Source organism: Pleurodeles waltl, chromosome 5 (genome assembly GCF_031143425.1).
Source record: "Pleurodeles waltl isolate 20211129_DDA chromosome 5, aPleWal1.hap1.20221129, whole genome shotgun sequence".
Taxonomy (NCBI): domain Eukaryota; kingdom Metazoa; phylum Chordata; class Amphibia; order Caudata; family Salamandridae; genus Pleurodeles; species Pleurodeles waltl.
In genome coordinates this window covers 734,559,011-734,579,329 of record NC_090444.1, presented here as the reverse complement: position 1 = coordinate 734,579,329, position 20,319 = coordinate 734,559,011, and the positions used below count along the sequence as shown (strand labels likewise).

The 20,319-nt window shown below is 45.9% G+C and overlaps 1 protein-coding gene across 4 annotated transcripts in view; it reads right to left on the bottom strand.

Annotated features, from left to right (window-relative positions):
* BIRC6 (baculoviral IAP repeat containing 6) overlaps positions 1 to 20,319 on the bottom strand; it is a 1,722,273-nt gene that overhangs the window by 560,601 nt on the left and 1,141,353 nt on the right. For all 4 annotated transcript variants that reach the window (XM_069234691.1, XM_069234693.1, XM_069234692.1 and 1 more), the window contains one exon: positions 16,928 to 17,490. In XM_069234691.1, coding sequence (XP_069090792.1) covers positions 16,928 to 17,490 — 563 coding nt within the window. The remainder of the gene's footprint in view (positions 1 to 16,927; positions 17,491 to 20,319) is intronic.

The following is a 20,319-nucleotide window of genomic DNA, read 5'->3' as shown; positions in this document are numbered from 1 at the left end:
ATGTTTCGATGTCTTACTCACGGTTTTCGGTGTTTCTTCGGGATCGAGCTCGTCCGAGTCCGATTCATGAATGGAGAAGGTTTCTTCTTCCTCTTCGAAACGCCCTTGTCCTGTCTGCGCCGACGCCATCTGCAGTCTTCTTGCTCTTCGGTCTCTTAATGTCTTCCTCGACCGAAACGCTCGACAGGCTTCACAGGTATCCTCCTTGTGCTCTGGAGACAGACACAAGTTACAGACCAGATGCTGATCTGTATATGGATACTTGTTATGACATTTTGGGCAGAAGCGGAATGGGGTCCGTTCCATCAGCCTTGAAGAGACACGTGGCCGACCAGGCCCCGACGGGGGGATCGAAAAAACCCCGAAGGGCCACCGGAGCTCTTCAAAAGTCAGTGTCGATCTGTTATAACTAACCCGATACCGAACGCAAACAATACCGACGATTTTTCCGAGATTCTAACTAACTTTCCGACCCGAAACACGGAGCGAAAAGGAACACGTCCGAACCCGATGGCGGAAAAAAAACAATCTTAGATGGAGTCGACGCCCATGCGCAATGGAGCCGAAATGGGAGGAGTCCCTCGATCTCGTGACTCGAAAAGACTTCTTCGAAGAAAAACAACTTGTAACGCTCCGAGCCCAACACCAGATGGCGGGATGTGCACAGCATGTGTATCTGCAGCTACACATGCCATCGAACATATATATATACATACACACACACACACACACACAGACTAATAATTAGGCACTAGCAAAGGCAATTGCAGACAAATAGAGGTAAGTACCTAGTGTAGGGAAATGCCTCCTTGGCATGGTTACCCCCTGACTTTTTGCCTTTTGCTGATGGCAGTTATTATTGAAAGTGTGCTGGGACCCTGCTAACCAGGCCCCAGCACCAGTGTTCTTTCCCTAAACTGTACATTTGTTTCCACAATTGGCACAGCCCTAGCACCCAGATAAGTCCCTTGTAAATGGTACCCCTGGTACCAAGGGCCCTGATGCCAGGGAAGGTCCCTAAGGGCTGCAGCATGTATTATGCCATCCTGGGGACTCCTCACTCAGCACATGCACACTGCCTCACAGCTTGTGTGTGCTGGTGGGGAAAAAAGACAAAGTTGACATGGCACTCCCTTCAGAGTACTATGCCCACAAACCACTGCCTGTGGTATAGGTAAGTCATCCCTCTAGCACGCCTTACAGCCTTAGGCAGGGTGCACTATACCACAGGTGAGGGCATATGTGCATGAGCACTATGCCCCTACAGTGTCTAAGCAAAACCTTAGACATTGTAAGTGCAGGGTAGCCATAAGGAGTATATGGTCTGGGAGTTGGTCAAACACGAACTCCACAGTTCCATAATGGCTACACTGAAATCTGGGAAGTTTGTTATCAAACTTCTCAGCATGATAAATGCACACTGATGCTAGTGTGGATTTTATTGTAAAATGCACCCAGAGGGCATCTTAGAGATGCCCCCTGAATACCAGTCCGACCCCTAGTGCTAGGCTGACCAGTTTCTGCCTGCCACAACCAGACGAGTTGCTGGCCCCATAGGGAAAGTGCCTTTGTCACTCTGTGGCCAGGAACAAAGCCTGTACTGGGTGGAGGTGCTCCTCACCTCCGCCTGCAGGAACTGTAACACCTGGCAGTGAGCCTCAAAGGCTCATGCCTTTAGTTACAGCACCCCAGGGCATCCCAGCTAGTGGTGATGCCCGCCCCTCCGGCCACTGCCCCCACTTTTGGGGGCTGGAGTAGATAATGAGAAAAACAAGGAGGAGTCACCCACCAGTCAGGACAGCTCCTAAGGTGTCCTGAGATGAGGTGACCCCTGCCTTTAGAAATCCTCCATCTTGAGATTGGAGGATTCCCCCAATAGATTAGGGAATGTGCCCCCACCTCCCCGCAGGGAGGAGTCACAAAGAGGGTGTAGCCACCCTCCAGGACAGTAGCCATTGGCTACTACCCTCCTGACCTAAACACACCCCTAAATTCAGTATTTAGGGGCACCCCAGAACATCAGAATCCTGCAACCTGAAACAAGGAGAACTGCTGAGCTGAAAGCCCTGCAGAGATGACTGAGACAACTGCTTTGGCCCCAGCCCTACCGACCGGTCTCCTGACTCGAAGAAAACTGCAACAGAGACGCATCCGTCAGGGACCAGCGACTTCTGAGCCTCAGAGGACTGCTCTGAAATCCGAAGGACCAAGAAACTCCTGAGAACAGGGACACTGTTCACCCACAGCAACATTTTTGCAACTTTCTAACAACCTTCAAAGAACTCACTCTTCCTGCCGGAAGCGTGAGACTTCACCCTCTGCACCCGAGGCCCCCGGCTCGAGCTCCAGAGAACCAACACTACAGGGAGGACTCCCAGGCGACTGCGACCTAGTGGGTAACTCGAGACGACCCCCCTGGACCCACACAGCGAAGCATGCAGAAAGAATCCAGAGGTTCCACTGACCGCGACTGCCTGTAACAAGGAACCTGACATCTGGACTAAGCACCGCACCCGCAGCCCCTAGGACCAGAAGGAACCGAACCTCAGTGCAGGAGTGACCATAAGGCGACCCTCTGCCCAGCCCAGTCGGTGGCTGGCCTGAGAAGCCCCCCTGTGCCCTGCCTGCACCGCTAGAGTGACCCCCGGGTCCCTCCATTGATTCCTATTCAAATCCCGACACCTGCTTTGCACATTGCACCGGCCGCCCCTGTGCCGCTGAGGGTGTGTTTTGTGTGCCTACTTGTGTCCCCCTCCAGTGCTCTACAAAACCCCCCTGGTCTGCCCTCCGAAGATGCAGGTACTTACCTGTTGGCAGACTGGAACCGGAGCACGCCTGGTCTTCATAGGTGCCTATGTGTTTTGAGCCCTCCTTTGACCTCTGCACCTGACCGGCCCTGTGCTGCTGGTGCGGTAACTTTGGGGTTGCCTTGAACCCCCAACGGTGGGCTGCCTATGCCCAGGAACTTGAACTTGTAAGTGCCTGACTTACCTGACAAACTAACCATCACTAAAATCCCCCAGGGAACTGTTGATTTTTGCACTGTGTCCACTTTTAAAATAGCTTTTTGCCATTTTAACTAAACCTGTGTATGTTATTGCTCTAATTCAAAGTTCCTAACTTACCTATGTGGAGTAAATTGCATTTTATGTATTTACTTAAAAATCTTGAACTTGTGGTCCTAAAAATAAATTAAGAAAATATATGTTTCTATATACAAACCTATGGGCCTGGAGTTAAGTCTTTGAGTGTGTGTTCCTCATTTATTGCCTGTGTGTGTACAACAAATGCTTAACACTACCCTCTGATAAGCCTACTGCTCGACCACACTACCATAAAATAGAGCATTAGAATTATCTAATTTTGCCACTATCTTACCTCTAAGGGGAACCCTTGGACTCTGTGCACACTATCTCTTACTTTGAGATAGTATATACAGAGCCAACTTCCTACATGTAGTCTTCCAAAGGACTAACAAGAGGACTTAGAAAATTAAGTGTTCAAGAGCAGGACCAGACCAGAGGAACCCACAGGTGGATTTTGGAAGAAGAAGACCTCCAAAAGAAGGGGACAGTGTCCAGTCCACAATGGAGTGTCCAGACGGGGCAGGAGCCACTACCCACCTTTCTGTGGATGAAGATCCGGATCAACGGGGACAGGAGAAAATCAGCTGTGGAGCCCAGGAGCTGCAGTGAAGTCCTTTGAGCAGTGTACATGATGTCCCACGTTAGCCACCGGGTCTCAGATGGTCAGTGGTTAGGAGAACCACCAACAAGCCGTAGCAAATGTGAGAGAAGGTAAAAGAAGAGTTGCAAAGCTAAAGAGGACCAGCAAGGTCCAAGAGACTCGGCCCTTGGAGGGGAGTCCGGGCTGACCCTCAGCAGTCGGGAGAGCCAGGAGAAGCAGTTGCAACCCCCACAGGCAACCCACTGGCAGCAGGCACAGTAATCTGCAGTGAGGCCGAATCAGCACTCCAAGAGAGAAGTCCCATGTCGCTGAAGCAGCAGAGAGGAGACTGTCCTTGCAAGGATGAAGTGCTGGAGGCCGGGGCTACTGGGAGCCTCAAGATCCCTTGGAGCAGGAGACAAGTCTTGGTTGCTGCAAGAGTAGCAGTGCACAGGGGTACTGTTCTGCAGGGAGAGGCAAGCACTCACGGTCTCCCAAAATGGACAGAGAGGACCAAAGGGACAACTCCAGAGCCCCACATGTATTGCAGGATCCATGCAGATCCAGCGGAAATCAGATCCCGCAGCCAGACGTCGTTGCTGTGGGTGCCTGCAGATGCAGGGAGAGATTCCTTCTTGCTTCTTGGTGCAGATGAAGTCTTGCCAACCTCAGAGGATGCACAGCCGTGAAAATGTTACAGTTGCTGGAAGGAAACAATTTTGCAAGGTGAGGTCGTCTCAGAAGTTGCAATCGTCGAATCCTGAAAGGTCCAGTTGCGGTTCCGGTGACCAGGAGAAGAAGTAGACGATGGAGTGGAATTCTGGTGGAGTCTTGTATGCCGAATCTGGGGGACCTACCTGCAAGGGGGGTGATCAATATAACAGGGAGGGGGGGGAGGGGGTCAGTGACATCACCTGCCTAAACTGGCCACTTAGATGCTCCCAGGGCCTCGGCACATCTTGTTTTCAAGATGGCAAAACCAAGTGGTCACCTGGAGGAGCTCTGGGCACCACCCCTGGGGGTGGTGATGTATAGGGGAGTGGTCATTTCCATCTTCATTGTCCAGTTTCGGGCCAGAGCAGGTACCGGGGGTCCATGGACTGGTGCAAACCAGTTTATGCAAGGAGGGCACCAAATGTGCCCTTCAAAGCAAACAGGTGGCTTGGGGTGGCTACCCCTCCCCAGCCTTGTAATACCTATTACCAAGGGAGAGTTTGTTGTGCCTCTCTTCCACAGGAACTCCTTTGTTCTGCCTTCCCCTGTCTGAGCTGGTCAAGCAGCAGGAGCGCAGAACCCTGTCTGAAGGGGTGCAGCAGGGCGGGCTGCCTGCAAAACCCTGGAAGACTAGAAGGAGCAATACTGAGGGGCCGACTAAGGAGCCCCCAGAGTGCATGGAATCATAGAACCAATACTGGTACTAGAATTTGGGTATGATTCCTATAAGTTTGATACCAAACAGGTCCAAGTTCGGAGTTACCATTAATTAGCTGGACCTGTGACCAGTACACGGGTAAAATGGCTTACCCGCACTTACGAAGTCCAGTGCATTTGAATTAGAGTTCGTAGAGGCACCTCTGCTCATGTCCACATGCACAGGAACCTGCACCCTGCCCTCTGGGCTAGGAGGGCCTACCATAGGGGTGACTTACAGTGACCTGTGGTGAAAGGGTGCATGCATCTTTTCACGCAGGTGGCAATGGCAGGCCTGCAGACATATTTTGCATGGGCTACCATGGGTGGAACAATAAATGCTGCAGCACCCGGGGGACCCTTGGTGTTCCAATGCCCTGGGTACCTAAGTACCATATACAAGGGACTTATAAGGGGGAACCAATCTGCCAATTGTGGGATGTACAAAGTCCTAGGCAACCAAATTTAGAGGGAGAGAGCACAATCGCTGGGGTCCTGGTTAGCAGGATCTCAATGAAATTAGTCTAAACACACTGACAACAGGCAAAATGTGGGGGAACCATGCCTAAAAAGAGTGACTTTCCTACAGTGTATATTTGGGTGGAGGACCCTGCCCTGTTGCTAAGCGGGTGGTCCTCTTGAAGTGGCAACCTGCTCGGCGGACAGGTTCCTATGCGTGGAAACTTAAGGTACTACACGGACCTGGTCCAATGTGAAGCCATTTAGAGTGAATTTGGGCGTTCATCATCTATTTCAGAGATCAGACCACAAAAGCAGAGGTACAAAGGAGTTCAGAGTTCCGTTCCAGCCAGAAAGCATCTCTTAGCGAGTTTTCTCACGGAAACTCCAACGTGCAAAATCTTTCACACTGCATATTTCTCAACAGTGGCAAAAAAATATAGCCAGCATTCTCAGCACTGCTGGAATATGTCCTGCAACACCTCGGGCTATAGTCACCATTTGCTGTTGGACAGATGCTGTCTGCTGAGCTCAGCCACTCTGACATGCAAAGACCCTGTCACTTGGTTCACAACCAGGAGATGCCCTGCAGCTACAACCAACACAATGGCCCAGGACCTCACTCTGGCCTGTTTGTTGTAATAACACATAGGAGTGGTGTAGTGTAATCCATGAGAAACTGCACCATCTTCCATTTGAATGACTAAAGCTTTGCTACTATATGGTTATGAGGCTCATCATGGTTCCTTTATATTGATTTAACTCTGTGCTTATGCTCAAGACCTACAGATTTTCGCTGACTAGGAAGTCTGCCAACATAGGTTCATAGCCTTTTCTGCAACAACTTTTGGACCCATTTCTGACATTTTGACAGCAACACTATTCATATCTTCCTTGAGTCCAGAGAACAAAACACGTGTCAGCTGCTGCATTGCTGTGGACATTGTTAACTCTATCATCAGTGGAATAAATCTGCACTTCTACCAAACTTGAATTAAATGATTGTCTGGACTTAATTTGTCAATCACTCAGTGTGCTCCAGTGTCCTGTTCTAATAACTCCCCTTTGAAGTATGGCAGGAAGGCCTTCAAGGCCAAGCAAATGGACCGTGACTTCTGCAAGTTGAGACGGCCTTGCGCTTCCATCAGAGACCAGAGACCCCTGCTCTCCAGTTTTTTCAAATAACCTCCCAAATCCAGAACAAACATGTCCATTAGCAGCAATAGCTCTGGTTGGGGAGGGGAGAGGGTTCAACCCTCAGTCCAACTGGGGTAGTCGAGTAGTCACAACTTTACACCCTCTCTTTCAAAATCTGAAAGGCTTAAGAGAGATTTCTTTGGTGCTTGTAATGATTTTGGTGTTTTGACCACTGACTCTACATTGCACTTAGCCTAGCAGCACATCGTCACAGTAGTGACCACCAGCTTCGTTTTGCCTATTGACTATTTTAGCATTAGCCACCGCCACATGAAAAGCTGTAAGTAATTTTCCACCTTGTACAATGTGCTCATGTTTTTATTTTTCGTGTTCTTTCCCACCAAGGGCTTAGGCTGATAATGTACTAAGACGGCAGGGAATGGCATTGTTTTGCAGGGGCGCCTTGGGATTGTGGCCAAGTCCCGACGTGTTCTTTTCAAAGCTGGCCTAAAGTATTCAGCATTTTTTTTTTATAATAAACTTCTGCAGTGAGAGGGAGATTCTAGAATTTTCTTCTCTTGTTTGTTCAAAGTATAAGAGGGCGAGACCAGATGGACCGGGCACCCAGAGTAATTCGCATCTCAGACATGCCCAGGACGCTGGGGTGTGTAATCCATCCCGTGAGGATAATTGGTCTATCTCTCTCCTCAATCGATTCTGGGATCTGGCGATATGATGCTAATAGAATGGAGATGATGTATTTGTGCCCGTGCCTCATTGTGATGCCTACTTTTTAACTCTTGTTATCTGATTTGTACTGAAATATTATTATATATATATACACACACATATATAATATATATATATATGGAAAATGTCACTTACCCAGTGTACATCTGTTCGTGGCATGAGACGCTGCAGATTCACATGCTGTGCATTATCCTGCCATCTAGTGTTGGGCTCAGAGTGTTACAAGTTGTTTTTCTTCGAAGAAGTCTTTTCGAGTCACGGGACCGAGTGACTCCTCCCTTTCGGCTCCATTGCGCATGGGCGTCGACTCCATCTTAGATTGCTTTCCCCGCAGAGGGTGAGGTAGGAGTTGTGAGTATACTAGAGGTGCCCATGCAATGAAGTAGTAATGTATGTACCTAATGTCTATTAAAGTAATATTTATTTACATATTTATAATTTTCATGCAACTAAAAACGGCTACAGGCTACCGGGGAGGTGGGAGGGCGCATGTGAATCTGCAGCGCCTCATGCCACGAACAGATGTACACTGGGTTAGTGACATTTTCCGTTCAGTGGCATGTATAGCTGCAGATACACATGCTGTGCATAGACTACAAAGCAGTAATCTCCCCAAAAAGCAGTGGCTTAGCATGTAGGAGTTGAAGTTGTCTGAAATAATGTTCTTAATCCAGCCTGTCCTACTGTGGCTTGTTGTGTTGCTAACACGTCTACACAGTAATGCTTAGTAAATGTATGAGGCGTAGACCAGGTGGCTGCCTTACAAATTTCTGTCATTGGTATTGGTATATTCCCAAGAAAAGCCATTGTGGCACCCTTCTTTCTAGTGGAATGTGCTCTTGGTGTAATAGGTAATTCTCTTTTTGCTTTAAGGTAGCAAGTTTGAATGCATTTAACAATCCATCTGGCAATGCCGTGTTTGGATATAGGGTTACCTGCATGAGGTTTTTGGAAAGCTACAAACAATTGTTTTGTTTTACAAAATTGTTTTGTTCTGTCAATGTAATACATTAGTGCTCTTTTTATGTCTAATGTATGCAAGGCCCTTACAGCTACTGAGTCTGGTTGTGGAAAGAAGACTGGGAGTTCCACTGATTGGTTTAGGTGGAATGGTGATATGACCTTAGGTAAGAATTATGGATTTGTATGGAGAACCACTTTATGTTTATGTATTTGTATAAAGGGTTCTTGAATAGTCAATGCTTGTATTTCACTCACTCTTCTAACTGATGTGATAGCTATTAGAAAGGCTACTTTCCAAGTCAGATATTGGATTTGACAAGAATGCATGGGTTCGAATGGTGGGCCCATGAGTCGTGTTAATACAATATTAAGGTTCCACGAAGGTACTGGTGGTGTCCTTGGGGGTATGATTCTTTTTAGTCCCTCCATAAATGCTTTAATGACTGGGATTCTAAAAAGTTATGTTGTGTGTGTAATCTGCAGATAGGCAGATATTGCAGTGAGATGGATTTTAATGGAAGAGAATGCTAGATTAGACTTTTGTAAGTGTAATAAATAGCTTACAATGTCCTTTGTGGAGGCATGTAGTGGTTGAATTTGATTAGTGTGGCAGTAGCAAACAAATCTTTTCCATTTGTTTGCGTAACAATGTCTTGTTGTAGGTTTTCTCGCTTGTTTAATGACCTCCATACACTCTTGTGTAAGATTTAAATGTCCGAATTCTAAGACTTCAGGAGCCAGATTGCTAGATTGAGCGATGCTGGATTCGGGTGTCTGATCTGCTGTTTGTGTGGTATTAACAGATCTGGTCTGTTTGGTAGTTTAATGTGGGGTACTACTGATAAGTCCAACAGTGTTGTGTACCACGGTTGGCGAGCCCAGGTTGGTGCTATGAGTATTAGTTTGAGTTTGTTTTGACTCAGTTTGTTGACCAGATAAGGAATGAGCGGGAGAGGGGGAAAAGCGTAAGCAAATATCCCTGACCAACTGATCCATAGAGCATTGCCCTTGAACTGAGGGTGTGGGTACCTGGATGCGAAGTTTTGGCATTTTGCGTTTTCTTTTGTTGCAAATAGGTCTATGTTTGATGTTCTCCAGCGGTGGAAGTGATCCTGTAGGATCTGGGGATGTATTTCCCATTCGTGAGTTTGCTGGTGATCTCGACTGAGATTGTCGGCTAACTGATTCTGAATGCCTGGTATGTATTGTATTAGGCGAATGTGGTTGTGAATTGCCCAATGCCAAATCCTTTGTGCTAAGAGACACAGTTGTGACGAGTGTCCCCCCCCCCTTGTTTGTTGAGATAGTACATTGTTGTCATGTTGTCTGTCTTGACAAGAATGTGTTTGTGGGTTATTAGTGGTTGAAACGCTTTTAATGCTAGAAATACCGCTAGCAGTTCTAAGTGATTTATGTGAAGTAGTTTTTGTTGATTGTCCCATTGACCCTGTATGCTGTGATTGTTGAGGTGTGCTCCCCACCCAATCATGGAAGCATGTTGTGATAATGACTTGAGGCACTGGGTCTTGGAATGGACGCCCTTTGTTTAAATTTATAGGGTTCCACCATTGAAGCGAAGAGTGTGTTTGGCGGTCTATCAACACTAGATTTTGAAGTTGACCCTGTGCTTGTGTCCATTGTTTTGCTAGGCACTGTTGTTAGGGCTGCATGTGTAATCTTGCATTTGGGACAATGGCTATGTATGAGGACATCGTGCCTAGTAGTTTCATTACAAACTTTACCGTGTAGTGTTGTTTTGGTTGTATGCTTGATCTTACATTTTGGAACGATTGGACTCTTTGTGGACTTGGAGTGGCAATTGCCTTTTGTGTTTTGAGTGTTGCTCCCAGGTATTGTTGTATTTGGGATGGTTGCAGATGTGATTTTTGGTAATTTATAGAGAACCCTAGTTTGTGTAGAGTTTCTATGACGTATTGCGTGTGAAATTGACATTGTTGTTGAGTGTTGGCTTTTATTAGCCAGTCGTCAAAATATGGGAATACGTGCATGTACTGTCTCCTTATGCGAGCGGCTACTACTGCTAAGCATTTCGTGAATACTCTGGGGGCTGTTGTTATTCCGAATGGTAGCACTTTGAATTGATAGTGTTTGCCTTGCATTACAAACCTTAGGTATTTTCTTTGAGAAGGATGGATGGATATGTGGAAATATGCATCCTTGAGATCTAATGTTGTCATGTATTCCTCCTTTTTTAGTAAGGGAACTACATCTTGAAGTGTTACCATGTGGAAATGATCTGATTTGATGAAGAGATTCAGTGTTCTGAGATCTAAGATAGGTCTTAACGTTTTGTCCTTTTTTGGAATGAGGAAATATAGTGAGTAGACGCCTGTTCCTTTTTGGTGATTGGGTACGAGTTCTATTGTTTGTTTTTGTAACAGTGCTTGGACCTCTATATGTAATAGGTCTCTATGTGTTGTTGAGACAGTCTGTGCGTTTTTGGTGGAACATCTGGAAGGAATGCTGTGAATTCTATGCAATAACCATGTTGGATAATTGCTAGGAACCATGTGTCTGTTGTAATATGTGTCCAGTTTTGGTAGTATGTGGATAGCACCCCCCTCCCCCCCCCCACTGGTGTTAAGTGTTGGGGTGTTGTGACATTAAAGTCACTGTTTGCTAGGGCTTGGAATTTTCCCCTGCCTCTTGGGAATTGCCCTCTATATGAACCCCCCCTCCCCCCCCCCCCCCCGGTATTGTGATGGATAGGTGGGTCTGGTTTGGGAGGTGGAAGGTTCAGGTGTTTGTTGACGAAACCCCTCTCTAAATTGTGGTTTCCTAAAGGTGCCTCTGACTTGTGGGGAATAGAGCGCGCCCATGGCTTTGGCCGTGTCCATGTCCTTTTTCATTTTTTCAATGGCAGTATCGACTTCCGGCCCAAACAACTGTTGTTGATTAAACGGCATATTTAACACTGCTTGTTGAATCTCTGGCTTAAATCCAGAACTCCGCAGCCATGCATGCCTGCGAATGGTTACAGTCGTGTTGACAGTCCATGCTGCCGTATCTGCAGAGTCTAGTGCGGACCTTATCTGGTTGTTAAATATGGCCTACCCTCTTCAACTACTTGCTGGGCACGTTTTTGGTGTTCCTTGGGCAAGTGCGGTATGATGTCTTGCATCTCGTCCCAGTGTGCCCTGTCGTAGCGTGCAAGTAGAGCTTGTGAATTCGCCATTGATTGGCTGCTTGTGATGCCACTCGCTTGCCTGCAGCGTCGAATTTCCAACTTTCTTTGTCAGGTGGTGGGGCATCTCCTGATGATTGAGAGTTTGCTCTTTTTCTTGCTGCCCCTACAACCACTGAATCCGGTGTGAGCTGCTGTGTTATGAACACTGGATCTGTTGGCGGTGGTTTGTACTTCTTTTCAACTCTAGGCATGATAGCTCTTCCCTTTACAGGCTCCAGGAAGACCTGTTGCGCGTGCTTGAGCATGCCCGGGAGCATTGGCAGGCTTTGATAGGATGTGTGGGTGGATTCCAGAGTGTTAAAAAGGAAGTCATCCTCCACTGGCTCTGTGTGCATTGCTACGTTGTGGAACGTAGCTGCCCTGGATAATACCTGCGTATATGCAGTACTGTCTTCTGGTGGTGATGGTTTGGTTGGATAACATTCTGGGCTGTTATCAGATACTGGTGGATCATATAAATCGCATGCATCAGCATCATCCTGGGTCATCCCAGTGTGAGTGGGTGACTGCATTATAGGTGTTCCCACTGTTGACATTTCTGTTTCCTGAAATGCAAGCTTCCTTTTCGATTTGAGTGGAGGTAAAGTCTGAATCTTGCCAGTCTCTTTTTGGATATGTAACTTCCATTGTGTATGGTCAGGTTCTTCCATACCTAACTCTTGCTCAAATCAATGTCTTTCCTTGAGTTGCATGTTAAGTCCTTGCTCTTCTGTATAAGAGCTTCTTTTCGGCTCAGTGGCCACTTTTTTCGGTACCGAAGCTTCTGCTGTTATAGTCTTTTTTGGTTCCGAGGAGATTTTTTGGGGTTTGGTCGATTTGATCACTCGGTGTCGAAATCGTTCGGTGCTGGATTCTCGACCGGAGTAGAAAGTCTTCGGCAACTCCTTGGCCTTTTTCGGTGCCGATGTTTGGTCACCTTCCTTTCGGTGGGTTGAGCCATGGCCTGCTGGCGGTGGCATCCCCATGGCCTTAAGTGTTTTGGTGTGACCCTGAGTTTGGGACGGGGCAGGTTTACTCACAGTTCGCTGCACCGTCGAGGGTCATTCACTTTCAGATTCATCCAAGTCCGTCTCTTGGCTGGAGATACTTTCCTCCTCTTCGACGTCGAGCTGTTCTTTCGGTTTCTACACCATTTGCAGTCTTCTTGCGCGTCGATCTCTCAAGGTCTTCTTCGATCGAAACGCTCGGCAAGCTTCACAAGTATCCTCTCTGTGTTCGGGAGACAAACACAGATTACAGACCCGGTGCTGGTCTGTATAAGGATACTTTGCGTGACACTTAGGACAGAAACGGAAGGGGGTCCAGTCCATTAGTCTGGGACGACGGGTGTGGTCGGGCCGACCAGGCCTCGGTGAAGAGTGGAAGCCCCGAAGGACCGCCAAAGCGGTCTTGATGTCGGTGCCGATACACTAACACTAACCCGGTACCGAGCGATAACAATACCGTCAAATTTTCAATACTTTAGCTAACTTTCCCAATTCGAAATACGGAGCGAAGAGGAACACGTCCTAACCCGATGGCGGAAAGAAAACAATCTAAGATGGAGTCGACGCCCATGCGCAATAGAGCCGAAAGGGAGGAGTCACTCGGTCCCGTGACTCGAAAAGACTTCTTCGAAGAAAAACAACTTGTAACACTCCGAGCCCAACACTAGATGGCAGGATAATGCACAGCATGTGTATCTGCAGCTACACATGCCACCGAACATATATCTATATATATATATTTAATTTTTTATTTGTTGTGTATATTGCAGTGGAGAATCATTGGTACATGTTTTCATTTCATTGCTGTGACCATTTTTAAACGTGTGCTTTCAAGGATGCTGACCTTAATTACGAACCTTGCGAAGTGAAATAATAAATGTATTCTTTAGACTAAGAAGCACATTCCAGAGAATTTTGTCAGTGCATGAGTGGTTAGCTCAGTCATTAGTGAAGCAAAACAGTGCTGAAACCACTGGGATTGTGATCTTAGTGCAGTGCCCAAAAGCCACCTGGTGTAGTCAAAAAGGAGGATGCGGGAGGCTAAAAGTCCAAGAAGCCTCAGAGTTACTCTCTCCAAGACCCAGGACCAAGCCTGAAATATCTGGATCATCGATTGAATGCCCTCGACTTGCTGGAACGGATGGAAGCCCCTGAACAGAAGTTTATCTAGGACAGCCTCAATAAAACTAAGGTACTGCAAAGGACTCAGGGGTGACTTCAGATCGCTGATCATGAACCTCATTGTCTGCAGATGATCTACGGCAAACGGTGGTGAGCCTGCCTTCCACAAACAAGTGTTGAGGTAGGAGAAAAGTGTTATCCCTGACCTCCAAAGATGGGTAGAGACAATCATTATCACTTTTGTTAACACCCAAGAGGCACTGGTGAAGCTGAAGGAGAGCACTGCAAACTAAAAATGGTCCTGGCCTATCTTGAACCGCAGGTAACGTTTGTGGGACTGCAGGATGTGTACATGAAAATACCCATCCTGCAGGTCTATGGACAACATTCGGTCACTTGGGTCCAGGGCAGCGAGCATCTGGGCCAGTGTAAGCATTCTGAGTTCGTCCTTCTGCAGGAAGGCATTAAGAAAATGAAAGTCGAAAAGTGGCGAAGGCAGCCATTATTCTTTGGCACTGGCAAATAATGAGATTAGCAATTATCCCCTATTTCCGAGTCGGGAACCCTCTCAATAGCTCTTTTGGAAAGTGAAAATCAAACTTCTTGCAACAGAATCGACAGGTGTTCCCCATAGATTTGCTTTTTGGGGGGGGTGGAGTGAGGAGCATTAGAGCAACAAGAAATTGAAGGGTATAGCCACAATAAGTGAGTTGAAAGAGCCATCTGTGAGATGTGACGGACTGTTACCCTGGAAGGAAAGGTTAATGTTGCCTCCGACTGGGTGGATGTGTGCCTCTAATGGTAAGATAATGTCGCCTGGGGCTGCTGCCTTGGGGGAGCAGGACTACCAATGTCCATGTATGCCTGTGGTTGTAACAACAGTGATTGCAGCAGTGGCTGAGGTGGCTGACACTGCATATACAAGAGCCCATAGGGTAGCGTTGGAGTTTCCTATATTGGAGAGGTAATGGTTTGTCAGGGGTCAAAAAACCCAGGGAGAGTGCTGCTGCACTTCCTTTGAAAGTATATGACTTAAAAAGCAATACATGCACTTCTGAAATATATAAACGTCATGTGTCATGATGTGTGACTAGGCAAGTGAGCTATATGGGGTGTATGGGGGGATAGGTTCATGTACAATACACTGAAATGTTCAAGACAGTAAAAAAAAAACATTTTTCAAGGCAGAATTGTTTTTTTCACCAAATAGAAGTAAGCCACTGAAAGGAATTGGCATAGGATTAGAGTAAGGCTGTATGCTGATCGGTTCCTCCTTAATAATTTCATTGTGCAACACTGATCAGGATATTGCTGAAGTCAGCCTGATCTTTCTCGAGCTCTGGCAGCATCTGTACTGGTGTCAACGAGGTAGGGACAAGTGCAGGACATAGAGCTGGGGTGAATGTCTGTTACCTGAGCCAGTACGGACCCATAAGGGGTTAAAGGGGGAAGGATGGGAGGGGGGGGGTCAGAAAGCACAGAAGACAAACCTGTGAGTGCCAATTATCTGCAGCATGGCCCCCTTCAAAGAGTCAATTTGCTGCTTCATCACCTATGGCCTGGGAATTCGGAGCATACCATCAAAAACAGTGGAACTGGCTGAACAACCAGGGATCTGGAAGGAGACCGATCAACATAGTGACATCTTATCACCTTCTCTTTGGATAGAGTGGAAAGATGGTATTAAGTTCCATTTCGCTTTTTTGCGTTTATGTTTGGGCTTCGATTATTACTTGATGCATAGCTGACATGTCGCGGAAGCGACCTTGGGTTCAAGTCTGCTTCCTCGCCTTGAAGCAGGAGAAGACTTAGTCGATGCCAAAGACAGCTTGTTGATTTAGGAGACGTACACATTTGCTTCTCAGTCCCAGATCGCCTTTGGGTGCACAAGGGCATATTTGTTGCACAACTTTTGTTGGGTCCTCATTGTTTTAAACCTGTAGTCTTAGGAGGGACATGGTTCCCTAGCACACTAGATTGTCTTCTGTATAAGGGGTTGTCGGAAGGCTGACTAAATTGGGAGCGGACCACCTGATCCTTGTCAGAAGGCGTGGACAGAAAGCAACTAATGTCAGTGTGCAGGGTGGAGCTTATGTGGAGCTCGACTCGGACACTTTTGAGGTGGTATACAGTCGATGCAGAGCAGCACTATGTCACCTGCCAGCACACAGAAGCTTTGCAGGTGAAAGCTTACCAGATCCAGTCTGACTCCTAAGGTGTATTTTGAGGGGAGGAATTCACAGTTAGAAATATCCACTAGATCAGAAATATCCACTAGAACATTCTCCTACAATGGAACTATTAGTAAATTCCTCTGCAATGGCGTATGAAACAACCACATAGCCAATGCACTATGCGGCCTAATTCAAACCTTAATCCCTGGATTGCCCCCAAACTTTTATCAGGTGTCTGGAAAAACTGAACCATTAACTCACCAGTCTTGCTAAATAAACCACTAAACTGTTGTAATTAAGCACTGAAAACTTAAGGGAGACAAAGAAATACTCTTGATTCTTATCAGCTGCTACAAGGGAAAATTTTGCTGTTCACAATGTTACAATATAAAACAATCAAATGAGATGCCCCGTTCAATAATTTAGAATACTCACTTGATCCATATTTTTTGGCCCCAATACCAGAAAATTGATAAGCCATGAAATCTTAAACTGTCTATGACAGTGTTAACCAGTCAATGAGGGAGAGTTGTAAAAATAGGGAAAATAAATAGAGGATCTATGCAGCTCACTAAGCAAACAGGCAGAGGTCTATACAAGGATACGGAAGAAACAATCTTGGCAACAGGGACGGTACAAACTAAGAGGGTAGCAGCTAGCTACTAGTGACCAAAATCAGTTCCAATTGCAAGAGCAATGTGCAGGAGCTTCTGAAAAAATCCTGAAGAGGACATTGATTAAAGAAAAACTTGCTAATGGTCTAAGGAGAGTGGCATCTAGATGAAGACAAAGAGAGAGAGTATAAATAGCGACCCTGCTCAATCTCCTTTCTACAGAGAACCCAAGTAAGCTAAAAAAAATATAGAAGACTGTAAAAGTCACACGGTCTAAGGAAGAAAATGTAATGATTGATTACAGATGCTTAGTATTTTGAGTTTGTTTTGGAAAGTAATGTACTGAGGGTGCTAGACGGCCTGTGAATGCACATAATATAACATATTGCCTTACATGGTGTGAAAGCCAAGCATACTTTTACATTAGAAAATACTTACCAATTATCATGGCCATAGCACTGCTTTTACACTGTCCGAGTGCAGATAAAATCTGACTCATTATTTGCTGGTTGGCCAAAACCAAGTCTGCCACAAACACAGATGCGCCTTGAGATGCTGAAATGCTGCTACTTCCATCCTTGCTACCCGAAACCTTTTCCTCATCTGAAACACTGTCTGTTGTGCTGCTTGCAACTGGCACTCGTGCACTGAATTCCCTGTTGCTGGAGAGTGGCAACTGCACTAAAATATTTACCAGCTTTAATAAATCAAACATTAGCTGATCCCGTGTCATTTCTCCGCAAACTGCTTTTGCATCACCAGGACGAATTATATTGGCAAAAAGCCCTCCAAAACAAGCTCTGGCACCCACTGAGCCATCTGATCCACTGCGAGAAACCACTTTGTCAGAACATGTAATATAATGATGCACAAGAAATGTGATGGACTCTATCACGGCAGAGATGGTGCTTATGGACACAACTTCAAAATTCTGCTCCAGCGTAAATTCTAAAAGCTTTACTTGAGCATCCAACGGTCCTTGGCCTGTTTGAAATGCACCCCTGTATGCAGGAGAAGGAACAAAAAAAAAATACGTATTGGTATCAACAGCACTTATATATTCTGTGTTCTTCTCATTCCACTAAATAATTGCCTCAAACTTTTGTAAGCATTCAGTACTATATACTAAAGATTGTGCATTTTATAAAGATCAAGGAAGTTTCCATCAAAACGCATTCTGGCAGTTATAATATAAGGCAAATGCAGGAGTTGATACAGTACACAAAATCAGAACTTATTGATCATATTATTTTAAATTTGGATGCAGAAAAAGCAGTTGATAACAATTTGGTCGCACCAAATTAAGGTATCGCATAGGTTAACCATTACAAATTTTAATAATATGAAACAAAAACTTGGTAAAACATGAGTGGATTGTTAACTAGAATTCTTATTTTGCAAGGAGGTGCCAAACAATATTGTGCATTAGCCGTGTACTATTCAATATAGCGCTGAACAAGCCCCTAGAAGTTGCCATTAGATCAAGTGAAGTTATGTCAGATATTTAAGTTGGTTACTAAGAACTTAAAGACATTCTCTTTGAAGATGTGCTAAAATTTCATGTTAACAATTAACTGACTGAAAACGCAAGATCTCATCATTAAACTCGGTGTGTTAATTGGGTGTGTATGTGTGGAGGGAGGGGTGGGCAGGGGAGTGGCTACTGGGGTTGATGGTCCTTGAAACTTCAAGTAAAAAGGGGGCATTTTTTAAACAAAAATTATCCAACTACAGTAGAAACACCTAACTGGGTTTATATTGAGAAAATAGCAATCAAATACTTACTGTTCAGTATTTTTTTAAGATAAGTAAACTGTACATTCTATCACTGGACATTGTGTTGTTCCAGACCAAACAAGTAACTTACCTTCAGTAACGCTCGTCCTGGTGGATACTCTAACTGCAGATTACTCCACTTCTGAATTCCCCAGGTACTAGAATGGACCTTGAATTCTTCTGGTAGAATGATGACACACACCGACAGGTGGTGCCATTGAACTCTATGTTGACACTGTACCATCTCCAACAGTGACAGCATGGAGCCATACATTAAATGCCACCCTGTGCACTGTCAGTTTTCTTATCACTCCTTCGATGTGGATAAGTCATAACAGAGTACAAACCTGACAGTATACCAAACATAATTTGGGAAGTTTTTAGAATTCAAAAATTCTTCTCCACAGAATGGGGAGGAAGGTGTGAGGTGAACTCTCTGTGGTTAGATACTGTATCCACTACAACAGCAGCTCACCAAATGTAAGTAACCTGGTCTTCTGATGGATACTTCTTAACTGGAGATTTCCAACGTTAGGAATAGACACCAAAGCAGGACATCCTCGCAGGTGGTCCTGAGGAGTAGGCTTTACATCAGTAAGTCATGCACCACCCAGTTCGTAAAATGGGTGTTACCATGAGGACCTGGGGTTGGTACAGTAGTGTCTGGATAAAGATTGGACAGAGGCCCAAGTAGCAGCTTGACAGATGTCTAACACCGGAGTGCCTCTAGCCAGGGTCATAGTCACAGCCTTTGTCCTGGGCAAATTATTTTGAAGACCATCAGAAGGCTCTTTTTTGCCCACTGCATGGCACAGTTTAATGGAAGCGGGACAATCCCCCTGAATAGGCTGGATTTCAGGACTATCTTTCCTTTATTTGCACAAGAGAATCCACCAAGATTTGATCATCTACCCAGTGCTCCACTGTCCTTTCAATGTAGAAACTACGAGCTGCTTTCTCAGATGTGTCTAAGAGAAAAACGCTAGGAGTGTGACAGACAGCCCCGGATTAAAGAAGCAACATCACATGCAGAAAAAAAGATTCTGGAATCCAAACTACTAATGCATCGAGGAAACAGATGGTACGGGATGGCTGAACTGAAAGCCTGCAATTCACAGATGTAATGTGTGGAAGCAATGTTAATATAAAAAAAAAAATCTAAATCTTCAAACAAAGAAAAGCCCAAAAGTTTGATAAATAACCTTTAACTGTGCCCAACACAAAGCCTTGCCAGGATAGAGACAAAGCAAACAAAAGAATGCCAGCCATCTTGGCTTGAAGAGGGCTGGCCTTTAAGTCCTCACACCAGGAAATTAATCTTAACCAGCAACCATAGTAAGTGGACTTTGTGGATGGTTGGAGAGCAGTCAAAATCATATCTGCCACCTTAGACAGGAGAAACAAACCTTCAGTAACGCATTATCTGGTTGAGCCAGTAGCTAGCCACAGATTTCTTACCTATGATTTCTTCCCCAGGCACCAGACTGGATCAAGAAATTTATTCCAGCAGTACCTCTGCACGTCGGAAAAGGGCGTTGTGCGATTCTGTAGCAACAGCATCCATCGGATGTTACGTCGATGTAGTCCATATAATCTTCCCTCCAACACATGGCATGTAAGGAATTATAGTAATACCTCATCAGATTCGCCATGACTCCAGGGAAAGTAGGGAGGCGCAGGATGGACTCTTGAGCCTACTCCTCATCTCTAAGCTGGGAGAGGGCGGTGGAAATGCAGGACTTGCACGAAAATGTCAGGGGTGGAGGGGTGCTGCGACTTTGGCCGTTGAGTTTTGATGACGTATCCTTCGACGTCGATGGTGAGAGATGCTCACAGGTACAGCTTCTGGATCGGTCTCGCGATCTTTCTCAGGATCCTGAATGAGACCAACAAAGATGCTGGGCATCTGACACAAAAATGCGGAGACAGGTCCAAAAACGGCCTAAGGAACTGCTCCGGAGCTGAGTTGGAAGTGTAGAAAAGAAGGAAGTGACCTCAGCGCGTGGGAGGGGGGATTATATGAACTCTGTCAGTGTCACATCTGGTGGACGACA